This window comes from Eumetopias jubatus, unplaced genomic scaffold (genome assembly GCF_037043125.1).
Source record: "Eumetopias jubatus isolate StellerSeaLion01/CBP00866 unplaced genomic scaffold, mEumJub1_p1.0 scaffold_5, whole genome shotgun sequence".
Lineage (NCBI taxonomy): Eukaryota > Metazoa > Chordata > Mammalia > Carnivora > Otariidae > Eumetopias > Eumetopias jubatus.
The window spans coordinates 39,191,877-39,211,216 of NW_028274811.1; the positions used below are offsets into that span (position 1 = coordinate 39,191,877).

The 19,340-nt window shown below is 43.8% G+C and overlaps 1 protein-coding gene across 1 annotated transcript in view; it reads right to left on the minus strand.

Annotated features, from left to right (window-relative positions):
- Positions 1 to 19,340, minus strand: part of PPP2R2B (protein phosphatase 2 regulatory subunit Bbeta) — a 270,773-nt gene that overhangs the window by 96,944 nt on the left and 154,489 nt on the right. The window contains exons 2-4 of the mRNA XM_028119142.2: positions 14,370 to 14,467; positions 11,342 to 11,507; positions 5,555 to 5,667 (exon numbers count right to left, since the gene is read on the minus strand). Of these exons, the coding sequence (XP_027974943.1) occupies positions 5,555 to 5,667; positions 11,342 to 11,507; positions 14,370 to 14,467 (377 nt within the window). The remainder of the gene's footprint in view (positions 1 to 5,554; positions 5,668 to 11,341; positions 11,508 to 14,369; positions 14,468 to 19,340) is intronic.

Consider the following 19,340-nt stretch of genomic DNA (forward strand, 5'->3'; position numbering starts at 1 on the left):
GGCATGATGCCCAAGTCACAGGACTGCAATGAAGAAAGAATTGCAAAACATACATTACACACTGCTCAGCCCAGAGCCGGTCCCTAGGAAAGGCTGAATACATGCAGTTGCTTCACTTAACCCCCTGGTCTGTTTAATCAGTTCTTTAGAAAACAGATCCGGTAGCTGGACTAGTTGTTTCACTGAAAGGATCACTTTCGGGAAAAGAGCTAGTCTGTTTAATCAACCTTACTAACCTCGTGACCTGTTAGCGACAATCCTCAAGATGACCCCTGCTGAGTTCAGAGCTGGCAAACGCTCATGCTGACGGGCCAAGGTGTCTCAGATGGTGGCGGGGGTGGGGTGGGGGGAGAGGTATCCAAGCAGCTACTGATGACATATGCAAACATCAGGGTCACTCTATGTGGAAAAATGTTAGTCCAGAACATCACGTGTGTGTGTCCTGAGGCTGAGAGGAAGACAGAGGCAGTCACCAGCAGAGGGCTCGTGTATAAAACAGGAGGTCATTTCATCTTTCTAAAAAACAGTGCATCCACTGTGTGCCCACCCTGTGACAGAAAAGCCTTTGCAGTCCTCATTCCTTGTTCCCGCTGCCCCACCAAAGTCAAGCTCATGCATTAAGAAAGCTGTGCTGAAGAATTCCAAGGTACACAAAGAATGAAATTCCCCTGTCTCTGATCATGAATTAATATCTTCTTAGGAAGGCAGAAACTATAAGGAATCATAATGAAAACTTGGGATCAGATAGAGTAGGTTTGCATCCCAGTTCTGCCATTTGCTAGCCATGAGATCTTGGGTAAAATCCTTGCCCTCACTAAGACTCTGTTTCCACTTCTGTGTAAATGCATTCATTTGACAAATACATGACCTACCATGTGCTGCGTGTTCTAGGTGCTGGGGCTATGGGAGGAAACCCAGCGTGGCTCCTGCTTTCTTGGAGGCTATGTTTAAGAGGAGGTGCAGGGGCAGCGGAAAATGGACAGTTGATATCTTAGGTAAGGATACAAGCTAGCAAACAAGGGGCAGGGTAAGGCCACCAAAAGTGAAGGGGAAGATCCGAGGGTGTGATTTTTCCCTAGGGAATTCTAGGAGAGCTTCTCTGAGGAAGGCAGGCTTTGGATGATACAGAGAGAGTAAGAGAATGTACCTGGCAGAATTACTGGTAGAACTACAGGATCGAAGGATATGAAATCCAGCATCTCACATAGAGTAAGCACCTAATACACATGGTTATTATTATTATTATTATTTATATTAGCTATAAGGAAGCTTTAGGTAAAATCCATTGGAAAACTGGAATTCATTACAGCCCCTTCATTTTGGGGGGCGGTTATGGCAAAGTCACAGCATGGGAGATCACACCTTCTGAAATCTACATTTATAACTTGTTAAAAAACAAATTCCAATCTGGCCTAGGTTCCCAGGGCACTGGCAGCCAACCATAACGAGGCAAATAACTCCAGGCTCCTCCTGCAGGGAGAAATATGCTAAGTGTGATTTCTCACCACCCAGCTTCCATCCCAGGCTGATGAAGTCACTAGAACTATGAGTTTCTTTTGACTAGAAAGGGTTCTGAGGGCTGCTTACACCTTGCTATTGGGAGGCTGGGCAGGAAGGCCAGGGGAAACTTGCTAAGCTGAATTACTGAAGACCTTGGGGTCACTGTTCCCGCACTCTGAGGTCAGGGATCTGAAAACCCACTGTGTATGAATGTGGGGGTGAAGAGAGAAAAGTGGAGCGGGTGGGGAGAGAGAGAGAGACAGGCATCCTGATCTGGAATAATACTGGTACTAACTGAAAGCCATTTCAAATCCTCCAGTGTACGTGTCCAAGTGTAAGAGCCATAGCTCTTCATTTTTAGTCCCAGCTCTGGAATCACCAGTTGGCAGGCACTGGGCAAATCACTTCTCTCTTTGAGACTGCACCAGGTTTAAGGGCTCAGGTCCACAGCAAAGGAGATCAAGATTTGATTCTTAGTCCTGCGTGATCCTGGGCATACTACTTAACCTCTCTGAGCCTCATCTGTACAATGGGTATTTAACAGCAAACTGTCCCGCAGGTGGTAGCTGATGCAGATAGAGTGTGCAGCATGGTGCATGGGGTATAATAATACTAGGTACCAGCATTTTCCCTGGCCTTCCCACTGGCTGTTCTGAAGATGAATCAAGGGATTAGGTAAGAAAACAACTGGTGATATAAATGGCACTTTACAGCTATAAGGTGTTATTATTAAATTATCATTATGATTTTTGCTTTGGATGTTATATACTGAGCAGGCAATATGGTGCCTCTCTGGGTAATGAGTGATTGGATTTAAAAGGCTATCTCTTCCGTGAAAAAAGAAAATAGCCACATTCTTGCTTTGAAAAGCTGAGCCTCCTAGCACTGAAACAGAACAGGTTCATTACTCAGTGAGGATTAATTAGCTGTCGGGTATTATTAAATGTTCTCACTCTCAAGATCCGCACAGAACTGGAAAGTATGAAAAGTGAGCAAGAGGTAATCATAAGGCAAGGGAGGGGGTAAAAGCCACAAATGCTGGCAATGCAAATTTCGAGAGAGGAGCGTGTTAGTAAATTATAGTCTGATTAATATCACGTCAGCTCATTCTCTGGAGTCATTGTTCTGAAACTATGGTCTTCAGGGTTGCTTGTTTTTTGTTTTTTTTTGTTTTTTTTTTTTCCCTTCTTCTACTACTGGGATCAAAACGGAAAGGAGGCTGTTACACTGTTACACTGAAACACAGGATATTGGAAAGCCTAGGAAAGTAGATGGGGTGAAATCAAATATGGGTATTTACAGTATTATAGCAAATGTGTCTCTCTAGTTGATGTAGTAATTGTTGAAATGATTGAAAAGTAGCAGAGGCTCATAAAAAAATGATAGCTCAGGGGGAGCCTTAGAGATGATAAAATCCAGTGACCACAGACCCTCTGTCTCAACCACCAGGGGCTTGTGTTAAACATGTAGATTTCGCTGGATCACCTCCATTTGCTGAAGGGAATCACTGGGGTCGGGTCCCGGGAATCTGGAACTCGCACCGTGGATGCAACAGCACAGACTATTCAGTCCTCTGTGTGGCAGCTCGGAAACTAAGACTGGAGAGAAGAAATGTGATTTGCTGGCCCCGGGTCACACAGCTTGTTAAGACGAAAGCAAGAACCAGAATTGGGGTTTTCTAACTTGCAGCCACACCTCAAGGCCTCCTTCCACGTTTGATGGGTACCAAGTCCACTTCAGCATCTCCGCTGTAATGGAAACATACACAGAGGCCTTCTCTTCATCATGCGGGTGGCATCTCGGAGCGGCCAACCACAAGTCATATGAAATCCCATAGAATGCCAGGGACACCAGCAACTCTTTGTGGGAACTACAGACGTCATCTGAGAAAGTCCGTCCACAGAGCAAACAAGGACAAGATGACAACTTGGCAGAAGGTCATGGTGTGAACTCCCCAGTGGCACCTAAGCCCTCTGTTTTCCCCACAGGATTGCTGAGTTCCACGGAGCAAAAGACTGTCTTATTCCCCTTGGACAGCCAGTGGATCGCCTGCCGCTCACTAGGTATCAGTGAATGGCTTGTAGACTGAATATAACAGTATAGAAAGTATATGAAAAGGAAAAGAATATGAACTTTCTTGTGTCAGTAGGGAGTAATAACAGCTGTGATAATGATGAAGATAATACCAAACCAACAGCAGGGAACACACATTAGTGAGTGCTTTCTGGGAATGAGACACGACAACGTTAAGCACTTCATCACACACAAGATAGCACGAATTTCTCACAAAAATCCCAGAAAGCAGTGAATCCTTGTAATGCACGTGGGACTTGGGAGGCACAAGGACTTTAATTAATATGTCCAAGGTCCCCAGGTGGAAAGCAATGGTGCCACAGTTCTAACCCAGGACAGACTGACTGACTCAATGTCCATACTCTTCACTACTCTACCCTCGGCTCTGCAAAACCTCCGAGCCTTTAGAGCATCAGCCCAGCCTGATATGGAAGACTTGCACGGCAGTTCTTCAGGCTGAAGGCACAGGCTGACAAGAGGAAACAGAATAGCCAATGCTTATTTGCTCAGAAGACCAACGACCAGGTACCCGGGACTACTGGGTACCCGACAGCCTAGCACTGTGGCCAGCGACGAGCCTGAGTTCATAAAGCACCTGCTGGGGGGCCTCTGGATGGCTCAGTCAGTTGAGTGTCCGACTGTTGGTTTCAGCTCAGGTCATGACTTCAGGGTCATGAGATTGAGCCCCACATTGGGATCCGCACTCAGCGGGGAGCCTGCTTGAGATTCTCTCCTTCTCCATCTGCCCTTCCCCCTGCTCATGCTCTAAAATAAATAAATAAAATCTTTAAAAAAAGCACCTGCTGAATAAAGAGAGGAACAAATGAATTAATGAATAAACAAACAAGCGGGCTAATCAGGCACTAATCATTCAATTCCCGTAGCTGCTTCTGAACCTCGAGTGACCACCTCTTCTCCCCACATGTACTGCACTGTGCCCCTTCTCGGTTTTCGGTCTTTAGTAGAGCGGCTGGTATCTGAAAGCACGTATCTGACACAGTTTGGGAAGTCCCTTGGGGCTAGGGCTGGTCTCAACATGTGTCTGCTTTACCACTCAGGTTAAACACATCCAAAACCAAACTCACCACTGAGTCCTGAACCACTTTAACCTGCATCCAGAGAGCCTTCCCTTAAAAGTTTGCTTTTAGAAATCCATTTTTAACACCACTTTCCTAAGAGACCTTTCCTGGTCTCCCAGAGCCAAATACCATTTCTTCCTCCTTTGATCAAACTGTAACTCTCTGACACCCCCTGCATTTCTCTTACTCTATTTAGTGCCATAAGCATCTTTATAGTAGACCTACAAATCCTTTCTCTACCAGACTGTGTATTTCCAGAGGGCAGGGAGGGAGGGGCTCAGACTAACAGCAGAGATCACGTATTGAGGACCGGCCATGGAAGGAGGCCCTTCCACCCCCAGCACATGTTTAGTCAAGTATGGGGTTCACGGTTTTAGGTTGAGTAAGTCGTAGGTTCACTGTTTTACAGACAGAGAAACTAAAAATAACTTGCATGACTCAAGTTCAAAAGGGTTAAGTGACCACATGAGATTCCGATGAGGGGCAGAATTCAAACCCAGGCCCATTAGATTCACAAGTTAATGTTCTAAATCACAAGATCCCAACTTGCCACTTGGGTACTCCCATCCCTTGCACCTTGAGTACAAAAGATGCTCAGAACATTTTCGATACTGTGAGCAGAGGCTGAGATTGTAGTAATGCATGGTAGTGGCCTTGTGGGCCAGTCTTAGGGGGATAAATGAAGGACATGCATTTGTAGTGGTCAGAGCTCAGACCCGTCCCGCCCCTCCCTCTGCCGTCAGAGACTCAGAGCGAGTCTCTGCTTCATCTCCTTCACTCACACGTGACAGTGGCAACCTAAAGCCACGCCCAGCCCGTGGCCACACCGGGGAGCCCTTCCTCGGCACCCAGTGGCCAAGAGAAGCAAAAGACGGGAGCCAAAGCTGCCCCCCTGGGCTCACCCTCAAGGTCGTGATGGTGGCAGGATCCCGGAGCCGGCCCTCCTCATCTTTCAGATTGTAACCTTCCGGCCTCTTATCACGCTCGCTGACTTTCCACAGCTTCACAGTTTTATCTGTGGAGGGCAACCAGAGGAAATCAAAATTGCAGTGAAAACCAGCTTGTCAAGGAGTTTTGTGTGTGGAGAGGTGGCGGGGCGGGAGGCAGGGGGAGGTGGAGCTGAGGATGGAAGGGACTGCTGTTCACGTCAGGGATTCAGGGCATAAATCTTATGTCATCTGGAGGCAGAGCTCAAGTTTCAGCACAAAACCAAATAGTGTGCCCAGACCAATGGCCTATGACACCTGGAGCTTATATATTATTTTGGTTCATTCAGTAAAAATATTTATTGAACACTGAATAAGAGCAGTCACATATACAGAACTAGCTGTGTCACCATGTTATTAGCACTTGTCATGGAAAATTTATTTAATGCTCACCATAACCCCAAGAGATAGGTATCCCCATTTCAGGGTCCCACCCCAGCAAGCACGGCCCCGACCGTGACCTGGAAGGCCCTCCATGACCTGCACTTCCTCACCCTTTCCGGTCTCGCCCCCTGCCCCCTTCGCCCTGTGCTCCAGCCATGTGGCTTCTCTACAGCGCCCCGTATACGTTGTGGTCCCCACGCCTGCCTCGGGCTTCGCACTAGCTGCGCCTTTTCCCCGAAAGCCCTCGGCCGTCTTCTGCAGGTGACTTGCTCCTTCACTTTGCTCTGTTCGTGTCCCACCCCCCAGAGGGGCCTTTCCTAACCAACCTGCATCAAAACGTCCCCACCATTCTCTCGCCTACTCCGCCTGCTTGAATGTTTCCTCTCGCCACTTCTCACTATGTGACAACGCTTTGTTACGTCTCCCTCCTGAGAATGTAAACTCGCTGGAGGCAGGGATTTCTGTCTTGCCCATCACTACACATCTAGCACCTACAACCGTGCCTGGGACACAGTGGATGTTCAATAACTGTTGGGTGCATGAACGAATGAATCCCGTCTATACAGTGCATCTTGCTAGCAATACTCAGAGACATAAAATCCTAAGAATGTTCATCCAAATGCTCCTTTCCCCTTGCAGTCTTCTTGGAATCCCTAGCTGGAAACTACTTTTCTTCCCTGTGTAGTGTTCCAGCACTTTCCATCACTGGCTGACACCTGTCATTCTCCATAGCAATAAAGCAGGGCAAGGTCTCCAATGTGTACAGGGGTGAGGCAGGCCGGGGGGATGAGTGAGAGGGGCTGGGGGCCTCTGGGAGGCAGGAGATGGCATGCCCCACCTGTAGGCTGTCCTTCCCTTTTCTTAAGAAAACACGTTTGGGCCAATCAGATCATATGTGTGGCCCACGTGCGTCTGCAGGCGTTCCGGGACGTGTCCTGCATTCATGATTTGTTTTCCCTCTAGCTTTTCTTGTGGAAGGCAGGGATTCGAATGCCTTCTTCCTCTGTGCCTGCATCGGGTAGGTTTGGGAACCAGACGAGCTTGGGCCATACCTTCACTCGCACTCCAGCCAGCCACGTGGCTCAGGACAGGGGTTCCTAGGTAGTAGGTGCCCCGTTTCTTCAAGTGACAAGCGGGAGTACCAGATTTATCAGGAGAAAGAGTACAGAACGCCCAATTCAATGTGAAATTCAGAGAAACAACAAAGGAGTTTTTAGTATAAGTATGTCCCACATATTTCAACCTTACAAATAAAGGCACCTTAACTTCTCTATGCCTCGGTTTCTTTATTTGTCAGTTGGGGCAAATAGTGCCTTCCCCACAGGGCTCTCAGGAGGATGAAATGGAACACTGGGCATATAGTGCTGAACACAGGGGTGGCCTGCCAATAATGGATGACAAAGGGCAGCTGTTAGAATTTGCAAAGGGGGCAACTATTCTCTGATAATAACATGTTGCCCTGACAGCGATAGTTTCATCCCGCGGTGATGTCAGCACATCCCGTCTCCTCCGTAATACGGTGGGGAGAAGAGCCGGCCCTGCCCTGGCCTCTAGTAGGGTTCTCTTTCCCCTTTGCCCCTTCATCTCCCTTCTCCATGTCTCCTCGCCAAAGGCCTGGCCCTCAGAGATCTGAAATGCACCCCATTCTGAAGTCGGCTTTCAGCAACCATTTGGCTACTTTAACAGGTCAGTGCCCCTGTTTCCTATTATCTGGGGATGATTCCAGCTGCTCACGTGTGCTGGCAGACCCGGCCAGGCTGCTCAGTGTAAGATGTATGCGCCCTGAACCGTGCGCTCCCCCTGGCCTGTACTGGGACAGAAGACAAGGAAGCCTTTCCCAGACCCAGAGTTGAATTCTGCACTTCCTATCTGTACGCCAACAGTCCTCTGCTCCTACCCTCTCTGGATACCCTGCTGCCGCATGCACTGCATTTTAGGGTGAGAAAATGAAGCAGAAGCCCTGTTTTATACAGTTGCTAGATTAGTGACCAGTCAGCTGTGACTCAGAACAACACAAATCAGAGACATTTAACACCGAATATTTCCTATTGCTCGGCTTTGGAATATATCCTGTCCCATTTGCAAGGTGATTCTTCTCGTCTATTTTTTTTTTTTTTATTATGAACAATACATTGCTACACAGAGAAATAGAGAAACCACAGGTAGAACATAAAAAGTAAGAATCAACTACAATCCCTCTAGTCAGGAACAATCCTTGTTAACATTTTGCAGAGGTACTTGGGGTATTTTTTTCTCTGCATTTTTGGGGGGTAGGGTACAAACCTATAGTAATACTGCATATACAGATTTTATATTTTATTTCCTTCTTTTATTACATAAGTGGTAAATATAATTGCAAAAAATGAAAATGAGCCAGAAAGTTAAAAAAAAAAATTTAACATTTCCTTCAATTCCACTAGACAAAGAAAACTATTAGGAACATTTTGTATACACCCTTTCATTATATTTTTGTGTGCAATTACATTACTTTTTAATATACATAATATTCTATGAATAATTTATAATATGTTTTTCCTAATCATATCTATCCATACTAACATCTACTCCTATAAATATCTAATTTATAATAGTAAGAATTTGTTAATAATTAAAGGTCAAATAAAGGGAGATTTAGTAGTAAATTATAGAAAACTCATACAAGGGAATGCTATGCAGTCATTGAAAAGGTGATGATATTTTAGGATATTTAACAAGTAGGAAGATGCTCCTGTTGTTAAGTATTATATTTTTAAGTAAAAAAAAATCTTGTTGCAGAACAGCTTATAGGTTAGTCCCATTTTCATTAAGAAGCAAAAAGATTTATCTATTTATCCACGTCTACTTTTTTCTTTAAAAGACATTAATAATACTGGTTCTCTCTGGGTGTAAACACTTTATTATCTTCATTTTGCTTCCCTGTTTTTTTCTAAATTTTTTTTTATGATGAACACACACTACTTTCATAGCATGCAAACCAAATCAAGTATACCTTTCCCTCTCATCGTAAGAATTAAGACAGAAGTAGAAAGCAAGGTAAAGCAACGTGTTTTCACCTGCCAAGTAATTTCAGTCTAGATTCAAAATGGAATGTTGGTTTTATTTTTCATGAAAAATGGTAAAGTTGAAAATATATGCCAGCAGAACATAAAAACTGCACCCAACTGTAATGAGAAAAGCACTTTTTTTTTTTTTTTTTAAGATAATTGATGGTGAATTCAATCCAATTCCCCATGGCTGGGTTGCCTGGAGTCATTCTCGACTTTATTATCACACAATTTTTCTTGACTTAGTATCTTGAAGCTTTGTGGATAAAAAAAGTCTAAGGAACATGTGGCTGTTACTATGAGTAATGACTTTTTCTTTTTTCTGGCCGGCTCTCTGAGTAGTTTATCATTACTTTTGGCAGCTTTTAAACACAATCTTATCATCTATCTTCATTTTCTCTTTTGTACAGTAATTCCAATTGTCTTTCATTAATTTTTGCATGTTAACCTATTTGGCTTAAGGGGAATTCTCAACCTCAATATTAGTACAAAAAAGAAAATTGCATAAGAACATGGGAATTTTTCTTCTAAGAATCATTTTGAGATGCTGTTGGCATATGAAATAGCATCCCAAATGGGAAGATAATATCCTTGTTAATCAAAAAACTATTTAAAAACTCAATTAACAGAACATTATGCTATATAATTAATCTTCATTGCATTTCAATGATTTTGGTCCCCCCCACCACCACCACAAAGCAGTTAATAAGGCTTTGGATGTTATAGTAAAAATCAATAGGGTAAATTTCACAATATAAAGTAAGCTAGCCATAGCAGATAATCAGACACTTTTCCTCTGCCGGCAATAATTAAGTCAACATCATCAGAAGTATCTTTTATTCTAAAGGGTTGGATATGCAGAGCCTTTAAGTAAAACTTCACCAGTGAAACAAACAAAAAAAGAAGAAACATTCATGTGGTCTGGCTTTTAAGAAATCAGGGTTGAAAAAAGTAAAGTGAACAATATAGACAGTTCTGAGAAAGAATTAAATTACTGAGAATCTGGAAAAACAGATGAGTGGAGATCTGGTCATGTTGAGATAAGCCATGCTTGAATAGCCCCAGACTGGCCTTTTCAGAAGTGCGAGTGTTTAGATTGGTACACTGGCTTTATAATCAAGGGAGTTTGGGTTCATATGCGTTAAAAACTTTCCCGCCTCTTTTCAGAAGAGTAAAATAAAATTCACTGTAAAGACTTAGAAAGGAAAAATGAGAAAAGGAGCAAATCTACAAGACACTCAACTTGCACGATCCAAAATTAATCATGATAAATCTTTCTTTGTGTTTCCTGTCTTCAAAAACACTAATATATGTCTGATCCTATTACATACATGTGAGCAATACATTGTCAGTGCTGGTGATAGGCAAAAAAGCAAATCCCTGGCTTCTTGACTTATACTTAAATGTATATTCCTCCTAGGCAGACTCACACGTGGGATGAAATGAAGCACTCTCCAGCTTATTTGCTTGATAGAGGTTTTTCAATTTTTATACACTAACCCTCTTAATTGTGACGCTATTCAATTAGCACCCTTTAGTTTATGATTTTATTCTGAATTGTTCTGAGCATAGATGGCTTCTTTCAGCAAGGGTTTTATGAACCTTAAGGGCAGGTCATTCCACTGTGTAAAGGTTTTACGAAATTAATATGGAATTTGGCTCTCTATCCAACCCCCTATGTCCTCTCTCCGACCTATTTCTATCAACTCCCCCCTAAAACAACAAACGGTATAGGAAGAGTATGGAGGGGGAGAGAGAGAAAGAAATCACTTCTTGGTCTCTTTTTTGGTAGGTCCCCCTCTCTTGACCTGCGCTCCTGGCCAAGAACTTGATGGTATCAGAGAGACATAGCCACCTCCTTTACAAACCCCCAAATATATTCAGGGATTAATAATTTCTATTCAGTATGCCAAACTCACAGGGATGGCATGTTGAGTTTTCTGAAATGTGTTCCCAGAATAACACTTAGTGAATCTTAAGAAAGGAAGTCAGATTCTAAAAACACCTGGAAATCATCTGAATTAATCAAAAACTACGGATAATGGGTCTCACGTAATTCGGTCATAAATTTGTTATTTTTAAAAAGGATAAGTGCTATATACGGACGGCCTACCCTGGTCCAGGCACTCTGGTAGACATCTTGCAAATGCAGTTTGGAAGTTTTTCAAACAGCTCGCAAGGTAAAAAGAAAAACTGAGCGCAAGAGAGACTCAAATACATGGCTTGCTGACTGTATCTCTGCAAATACCAAATAGGCAAAGTCACCTCTACGTACCATTAGTAGACAGAAGGAAGTAGGCTGCATTCTGCTGAGGGAGCCATCTTATTTTATTGATTTTTTCTTCTATTTCTAAACTCTTCAGGTAATCGAACTCAGGTTCATGGCTCTGGAATGTGCTGTAAACATTGTATTCACCCCTACGATGAACCTGATTTTTACTCTGTAGGAAGGGAAAAACAACACACATGAAAGATGAAATCACATAAGCCAACTGCAAATTCACCAATTCCTTCTTTTTTGGGGCAGACTCACTGGGGTGGAATGGGTGGGCCACGTCACTGTAGAATGAGGGCAGAACCATGGCAACAAGTTTACCTTAGCTTACTGGCCTCCCCAGCATTGGTCATGCACCCTTATTGGTCAATACTGGCACCTCCAATATGCAACTATTTATTTATAAATTATATGCAGGAACTTCTGCACTAATATATGGTGTCCATAGCATATACATAGAAATAGGTATTAAAATAGGACAACTTAAAAATACATATAAATAGAAATTCTGATCTTTTCCTCAGACATCCTAATGGATGTCTTGGACACCCTTCAGAGTGAGCCATCCCACACCGAAGTCCACACGTCTATTAATCCCTCACAAAGACTCCAAAGCTATGGCATCTGCACCTTTCGCTGGCCTTTTAAAATCTCACCAGATTCTCAGAGAACCTCTGAGAGGTCGGCAGTGCAGGGAAATGGACAAAAGAGGCTCAGAAGTATTAAAATGACCTCTCCAAGGTCACACAGCTTATACATAGCAGATTTGGACATCAGATCTCTCCCTCCCCCCCATTTTCTTCTGGCACGAGTGACAAAACGGACATGAGTGCAGAGACGCCACCGGAGTCCCTGGGAGGACTGTCAGACTCTCCCCCCCACGCCCCCCCATCTCCGTTATGCACAGTGAGCACAGTGCGCAGAGCAGGAACTACATTAAGGATGCTAGAACGAAACTTAAAGGATCTGCAGAAGGGGGCAAGGGCAAGAAGAAGGGCGGAGAGGACAAAGAAGGTGTTAAAGAAACAGGAGAAGGGGAAAAAAGAAAAGGGGAGTTTTTATTTCAGGTGTTTTAGGATCTTATTACCAAGAGCTTCCAGATTCAGGCTTTGGAAAACTGTGTTCAGAAATTCAAATTCAGGTCTTATTGAACATGTGTCGTAGAAGCTTGACTCTGAAGAAAAGGCTCAATTAAAAAAAAATCATATTTCTGGATGGATATTGAACATTCAAACCCAAGTCTCCATTTACTCAATTTGATGGGTGATGGTGCCGATGGCCTGTGTTGAGCATATTTGTGAGGGTCCTAGGAGTAAATTGTCCAGGAGTGGAGTGTGCCTCCCGAGAAGTCACTCACAGAAGTCAGAAGCCAGCCTTAGATGTTGTCACCTGGCTTTGTTTCTCAGGCTTTGAGTTCATTCCAACCGGAAGCCTCGCCACAAAGTGGAACACTCAACTCCTCTCCTCAACATCTATTTTTTATTGAACAAAACCACCCTCCTTTGGAATACGTGTCCCCCTTCCTTCTACTGACTCAGGCTTCTCAAAGATTTCGGTCAAAACAGGTGAAACCTATAAACAGCTAATGGAAATCGTGGAGCAGATTATGACCAGCAACATGCTGCCTTGGGTAATTTATGTTAAATAGTGGCTCTGGTTCTTCTTTATCATCACTATGGACCTAATTGGATTTTCTTTTAAAATGGAGGAAGGTTTGAAAATCAGTTTTAAAAGGACTTTAAATGCTGATATCCTGCTTACTACAGAGACAGTCAGTCCACCTTAACAATAAATTTATAAGAGTTCTGATTTGCTACCATCCAAATCAGACTGTCAAGTGTGTGTAGTATGTGCCAGACCAATTAGCACTAGGCAGCTCTGGAAAAGCAGGAAAAATTCCAGGTCACGAAGAGCTCTTAGTTCCTACTTGCCAACCACATTTTCGTGTTTCCAGGGCCAGTGGAATAGGCCAGGTGCCTGATTTAATGCTGAACACTTGAATTTATACAGAACCCCGAGGGATCACGATGCCCTTATAGAAATTAATTGCAAATAATGTGCAATTACCAAATATATCACCTCTAAATGAGGCTTTCCTTTTTTTGAGGGGAGGGGAACATAAATGGCTTTGAGGCACAAAGCAGGCTTTCAATTGCTAGGGAAGTCTCTTGTGAATCCTTCCTCCCGCACTGGGCCTCCCCCTGCGCTGGGCCTGGTGAATCTCAGAGGCAGGCGGTAACAGATGGGAGAGGTCCTAGAACATACACGGGCCTGCTGGAAGCTCCAGGACCATGCCAGGGGAGTCCAAGGAAATCAGATTGGGCCGTAATTCTGTTCTGACAAAACAGAAGCAGACACCAAAAAAACTCAATTTATATGAAAAAGAGAAACAATTCCTAGTGGAGCCCAATTCTCAGGAGGAAATGGGCTTTTTGACACTCAATTCACTGGAAGTTCAAACTCCTGCTCGGAATGCACACAGCACTGAGCTCCAGGGACCTCTGCGACACCTACAGTAAAGCACAGGCCGCATGCATTGCAGAGATGTCTTTTTGTGGGATTTCACTCCCTTTGGTGGGGTGAGCTATCACTTTCTTCTCTACTGATCCCAGGTGTCCTTTTCACATCTGTTGGCAAAGAGCTATTTTTTTTCCCCCTCCTACGTATTCTGTAGGAGCACCTGAAACCGGGAGACTTAATTTCAATGGCTGGAAGAGAAATCCCACTCAAAAAGGAGTTCTCTGCTCAACAAACACCCATGGAATTTCGCAGGTCAGATGGGAAGTGAGGTCGTTTTGAAGGTGCAACACCCAGGTTGGGAAAGATTAGGCCTGCCCAGAAAAGGCTCTATTAATCAGGTGCTTTTAGGAGCCTGAATGTGGAACTGTTGATGTTAATGACTTTTTGGCAGTTTCTAGTTTGCTAGCAAAGCAGCAAGGTTAAGGGCAACACATGAGGATTAAGGAACAGTAGGAGGCCTCCTTTAAAAAGAGAAGAAAATGGGCATTTTGCATTCACTGCCACTTACCTCCTGCTCTCGTTGAAAAATTACAACCCGACCCCCCTTGTCCCCTGTCGCTAGTAATTCTCCCGTGTGGTTGAATTCTACCGTAGAGATAATGTCAGCTGAAAAGGAGAAGACAAAGGCAATTAAAGTAACTGCACACTTACTTTGAAACGATAGATAATAGATATACTTTTCTGTGCATTGAAGGGCTCTGGGCTTTGTCTCTGCAGTGGAATTTACAAGGATTTGATGCTCTGTATTTTAAGCGCCACGAGAAGTGGCATTTGAGAAAGTCAATTTCCTAGATGCCCACACTGCACGGTGGGCTCTTGGAACATCTGGAGAGAACAAAAGGGGAAAACACATGCAGACCCTTTTGTTTGGGGCAAGAGAAAACGCATTTCTTTAATGGCTCCAGGAAATGGCACAATTTTTTTTTTTTTTTTTTGAAAATTTCTATCAACTCCCAGACATTTTACCCACCCAGGATCTTTTGCATTCTCCTTCCTTCTACACAGAGAAACTTCTCCAAACAGGTTTCAAGTACGGCTATTCAGATGCGGGCTGAGGACTGTGATGCACCAGGGCTGGGGGGAGGGGGGTCTTGAAGCTCAGACATGGAAAATGAAGGGACCCCACAAATGCTCCAGCTTGACCCATGCTCCCTCTTTCCTGGTGAGCCCAACACACCCTTCTGGAAGAGCACGGCCTTATTCCGACCACAGGAGCAAGGTGCTGAGAAACAGGGTCACGAGGTTAGAGGGGAGAGGGCAATTTGTACTCCGTATTTCAGAACGAAGAAAATACACAGGCGCCAGGAACCCAGATCACAGATAATTGCTGAAGGAATGCCAGTCTGCCACGTCTTTCTTCAACCCTGGTTACCCCGGAGGAACATGGACAGGTAAATTACCTATGATTGGATTTAGTAGGGCTATTTTTAGAAAAAATGTCAGAAGTTAATTCCTCTGCAATTATTCCCCTGCAGGGCTCCAACAATTGCTACCGAGAGTGCAAATGAGTTTGAGGAAAAAAAAAAAAAAGAGGCAGGGGAATTATGATGGTGGCCTTTGACAGAGGACCATTCTGAAGATTATGTCCATGTGAGGAAAGCAAAGGGGAAACAGTGAGGTGGAAAACTAAGGCAATTACCCCTGCATAATTCAAATCTCAGATCTCACTTTAATATCATCATTTCAGGATTTTCTTTGTATGCCTGATTTATTCAGGTAAGTAGTGTAAAATTCTCCACTTTGCATGTAACTGTCCTGTTCCCTATACGAAAACGCTTCTAATGGTCGTTCTTTGTGCACAAGTGAAAAGAGTAAGCACAAGTGACAGCCACTTTCAAGCAGGTCACATTTAAAACACTTCATGATTTCCTGTTTTGGCCTCTTAGATGTCTGGCCCCAGGGGCAGCAAATTCAAAGCCCTACAGAGCCATGAGGTGCCAGGGCGTGAAGAAGTAGAAAGCCTGTGGCCCCTCTTAAGGGTAAGTGGCTACTCAGCTTATGCCAATTGTGGATATGAAATATTTCATGTGTTACTAGATTTTTTTTATAAGAAGCTGGAAATGCGAATTTTATGCAAAATCTCTTCAATTTTCTATATTGTCAACTTTTTTTTCAAAGCCATGACATTAAAAGAAATAATCTCGTCTGTGGGCTGAAAATGTTTTGTGAGTCACGAGTTTATGACTTCTGCTCTACCAAGTCTTTCTTCAGAAAAGGCCACACCATTCCTTACTGATGATCTCAACTAGAAATCTAGTCTGTCCACTCAGGAAGACTCCTCCAAATGAATACGACTTCAAGGAAACACAATCTAAGCTGTGTGGTTACTCAGTTCCTGATGGAAGTTCAGAAGCCCATTTCGGTAACAAGTGCCCATTGCAGAGTAAGCAAGCCCAGCAAGGCTGGGAAGCCGGCATCACAAGTGAATTCTTAGACCACTTTCCTTTGTTAGAGTTTATGTATCTTAGCAAAGCACTTTCACGCAAAGAGGAGAGAAGGAGGCTGTTCAATGTTTGCAGCCGCCTCAGAATGCCCTGGGAAAAGCACTTGAGCGCTTAGGATATACTTCTAACACTAGTTCCTGCTTCTGGCTTTTCAGTGAGGGGTTAGCAACGGGGTTATTCATGAAGCTTCCTGACTTTCGCAGAACCTAAAGCGGACATGGCTGCTGCTTCTCACTTCAGGCTTCTGTCAGGTACCTCAGTATGAGGCAAAGCTCTCAAATTACTGAAGACATAAACACCCCCCAGAAGGAAAGAGCAGTGGGGAAGCCGAGTGTACAGGTTACCAGAGTCACACTTATGTCTTTAGGGCCAACAACTGGCTAAACTGTAGTCTACACCCTTCTTAGCTGCAATGTTGACACAGACTCCAGAGTTCTAGAAGGTGTATTGGGAACCAAAAGATGGGCCTTCCCTTTTAGTGAAGTTGGGTATCAGAAGGAAGAGTTAAGTATACCTTTTCCAAGGTCAGTCTCTGTCTCAGTCTCCAAGAAAACGTTACTCCAAGGGAAACAAAATTCACTCCCCCCAGAGATGACATACATACACATTTGTCCTTTTGTCCAGACTCTCTGTGAAAATGTCTCCACTCTCCCTTTCAGGGGTACACAGATCAAAACAAGGTAGTACTCAAGCTCACAGCTGAGCCACATGATCCAAGCTAGTGTTACTAGAACTCTGCGTTATGAGGGATCCAGGCATGGCTCCCGCTAATAAAAATGCCCCATTTATTTTCCAAGTGTTATAATTATCTGTGCTATGCCTTCCTCAAGAACTTGTAAGACAAAGGGTGATTGGCATGGCAGGATTCTCCCATTCTTTAGTCCTCCAGCCAGGACCTTAGCTTTATTTTAATCCTGCCACTCACTTGGTGTGTATGTTAGCTTGTTTATATCCAGCTATTGTCTACCTCCCTTCAGAGCACAGGTCACTGCAGCTCGAGTTAATACCTGTTCTGAACCTTCACGTTTCTGGACTCATTTATCATGGCTAAGCCAGTAGGTGTAACCAGAATATTTTACTGCCCCATCCATCTCTGCAGATCTTCATCTATGACTGTTTAATAATTGATGCAAACCTCATGAATCACCCCACATTCCAATTTCAAGATACCGAGACTTCTGATACAAACACTCTTGTTTGCAACAGGCTCTTGGTAGAGCACTTGAAGTCAGAAAAGCCATGCTGCTCAAGATAAAAGAACTCTTGCTGAGTATAGAGAAGACATGGCAACAACCGTCAGCCCTATGACAACGACTTCATCTGGAATCACGGTCAAAAGAAAGCAATTCATCAGGTTCGGGACAACTTTTACCTTTAACTGACATGTGTACATGACAACTCATTTTATCAAATGCCGAGCCGAATCGCGCCATTTATGAAAAGCTATAAACTGGAGCGTTTGCCCTCTGTTCCGCAGAGATGTGGATAAAGTGCATGTTTTTGACTAAAAACAAAAACCAGAGGACAAAAGCAGTTATGGAGGTCAAATGTAGTTAACATGATTTTTTAAAAGGAAACCCTGGGAGGTAGAACGTTTGCCCTGTTCCACATTTATTTGGGCTGATTTAATTTTCACAAGATGGTGGCCTGGTAACCCCATTTCTAGTTCAATAGGCACTGCTAAGACTGAGTTTTTCTTTTCTAAAATCCATCTTTGCATCTTACAAAGGTTCCAGACTAGTAAATTCATACATAAAGTCTCCATTTACCTGAATAATAGAAACTGACTTGGCCATTATAAGCCTGTGATTAGGCTGAAGAAATGGAGGGAATCCCCAGCACATGCCCTAGTCTCTCACTGTACCATGCTAGGCTGGAGTCTACACAATGCCTGGGCTGAGCTCAACGATTAGGCGATGTACAGTCCAAAGAGCAGGGTGACCGTTTTGATAAAATTCTGGCTCAGTTTAAATCTGGAGAGGACCTAAACCCAAATCCTCTGGTGGGACAAGGTCTTACTGACCAGGCGTCAGGAGCACTGGCCTCTCCACATCAATCACAGAGATTCAAATGAGAAGGTAATGCAATTTAGCCTTCAGAGCCCATTAAATGTTTTATCTTTCATCTAAGAAACATTTGGGAGGTAATACTATAAAGTCATTTACTCTTCTTATATCAGCTGGCCAGCTCTGCCCACTCAATACTTGGCTTTCTTCTGCATGGTAAGTTGGGCTCTAGGCAGATTTGTCTTTTTTTTTTAATTTAAATTTTTATTATGTTAATCACCATACATTACATCAATTTTTGATGTAGTGTTCCACGATTCATTGTTTGTGCATAACACCCAGTGCTCCACGCAAAACGTGCCCTCTTTAATACCCATCACCAGGCTAACCCATCCCCCCACCCCCTCCCCTGTAGAACCCTCAGTTTGTTTCTCAGAGTCCATCACCTCTCATGGTTCGTCTCCCCCTCCGCAGATTTGTCTGCTTCTTTAGCGAGGATGAGGAGGTGGTCAGCCAAGATGGAAAATAGGTGTCACAGTGGATGACAATGGTGAAATACGGGTAGTTGTTGGAAGGTTTGGGTTGAGAAGGATTTGGGAGGTCACATGCAGGCGGAAGTGCTCTGATTAATTGGCAATGGGCCCTGTGTTCCCCAGTGAGGGATGGGGGGCAGTGCGTGTACCCTTTGTGGTCACTGCATAGGGGCTTGTAGCTAGACTGACAGTGACTTTGCAGCTCATTAAATAAACAGGGGAGTCTTAGGCTCCCGGTGGGAATTAAAATTACTCCTTCCATCTACATAAAACCGTGGCCTCCTTCTTGGGTTCTGGTTCATGGCCCAAAGTCAGCATCCATTTTCTCGGAGAGGGTTTTCTCTGTTAAGTTTTGATAAATAAATAGTGTGTTGGAGTATAGTTTCCATCAAAATAGGGGGATAAAAGGAGGTCTGGTTATGGCCAAACAGGATATGCCCAAGTACTGCTACTGGGATTGGGTCAAAATGGCCTAGTTCTTGGAAAATTTTAATAC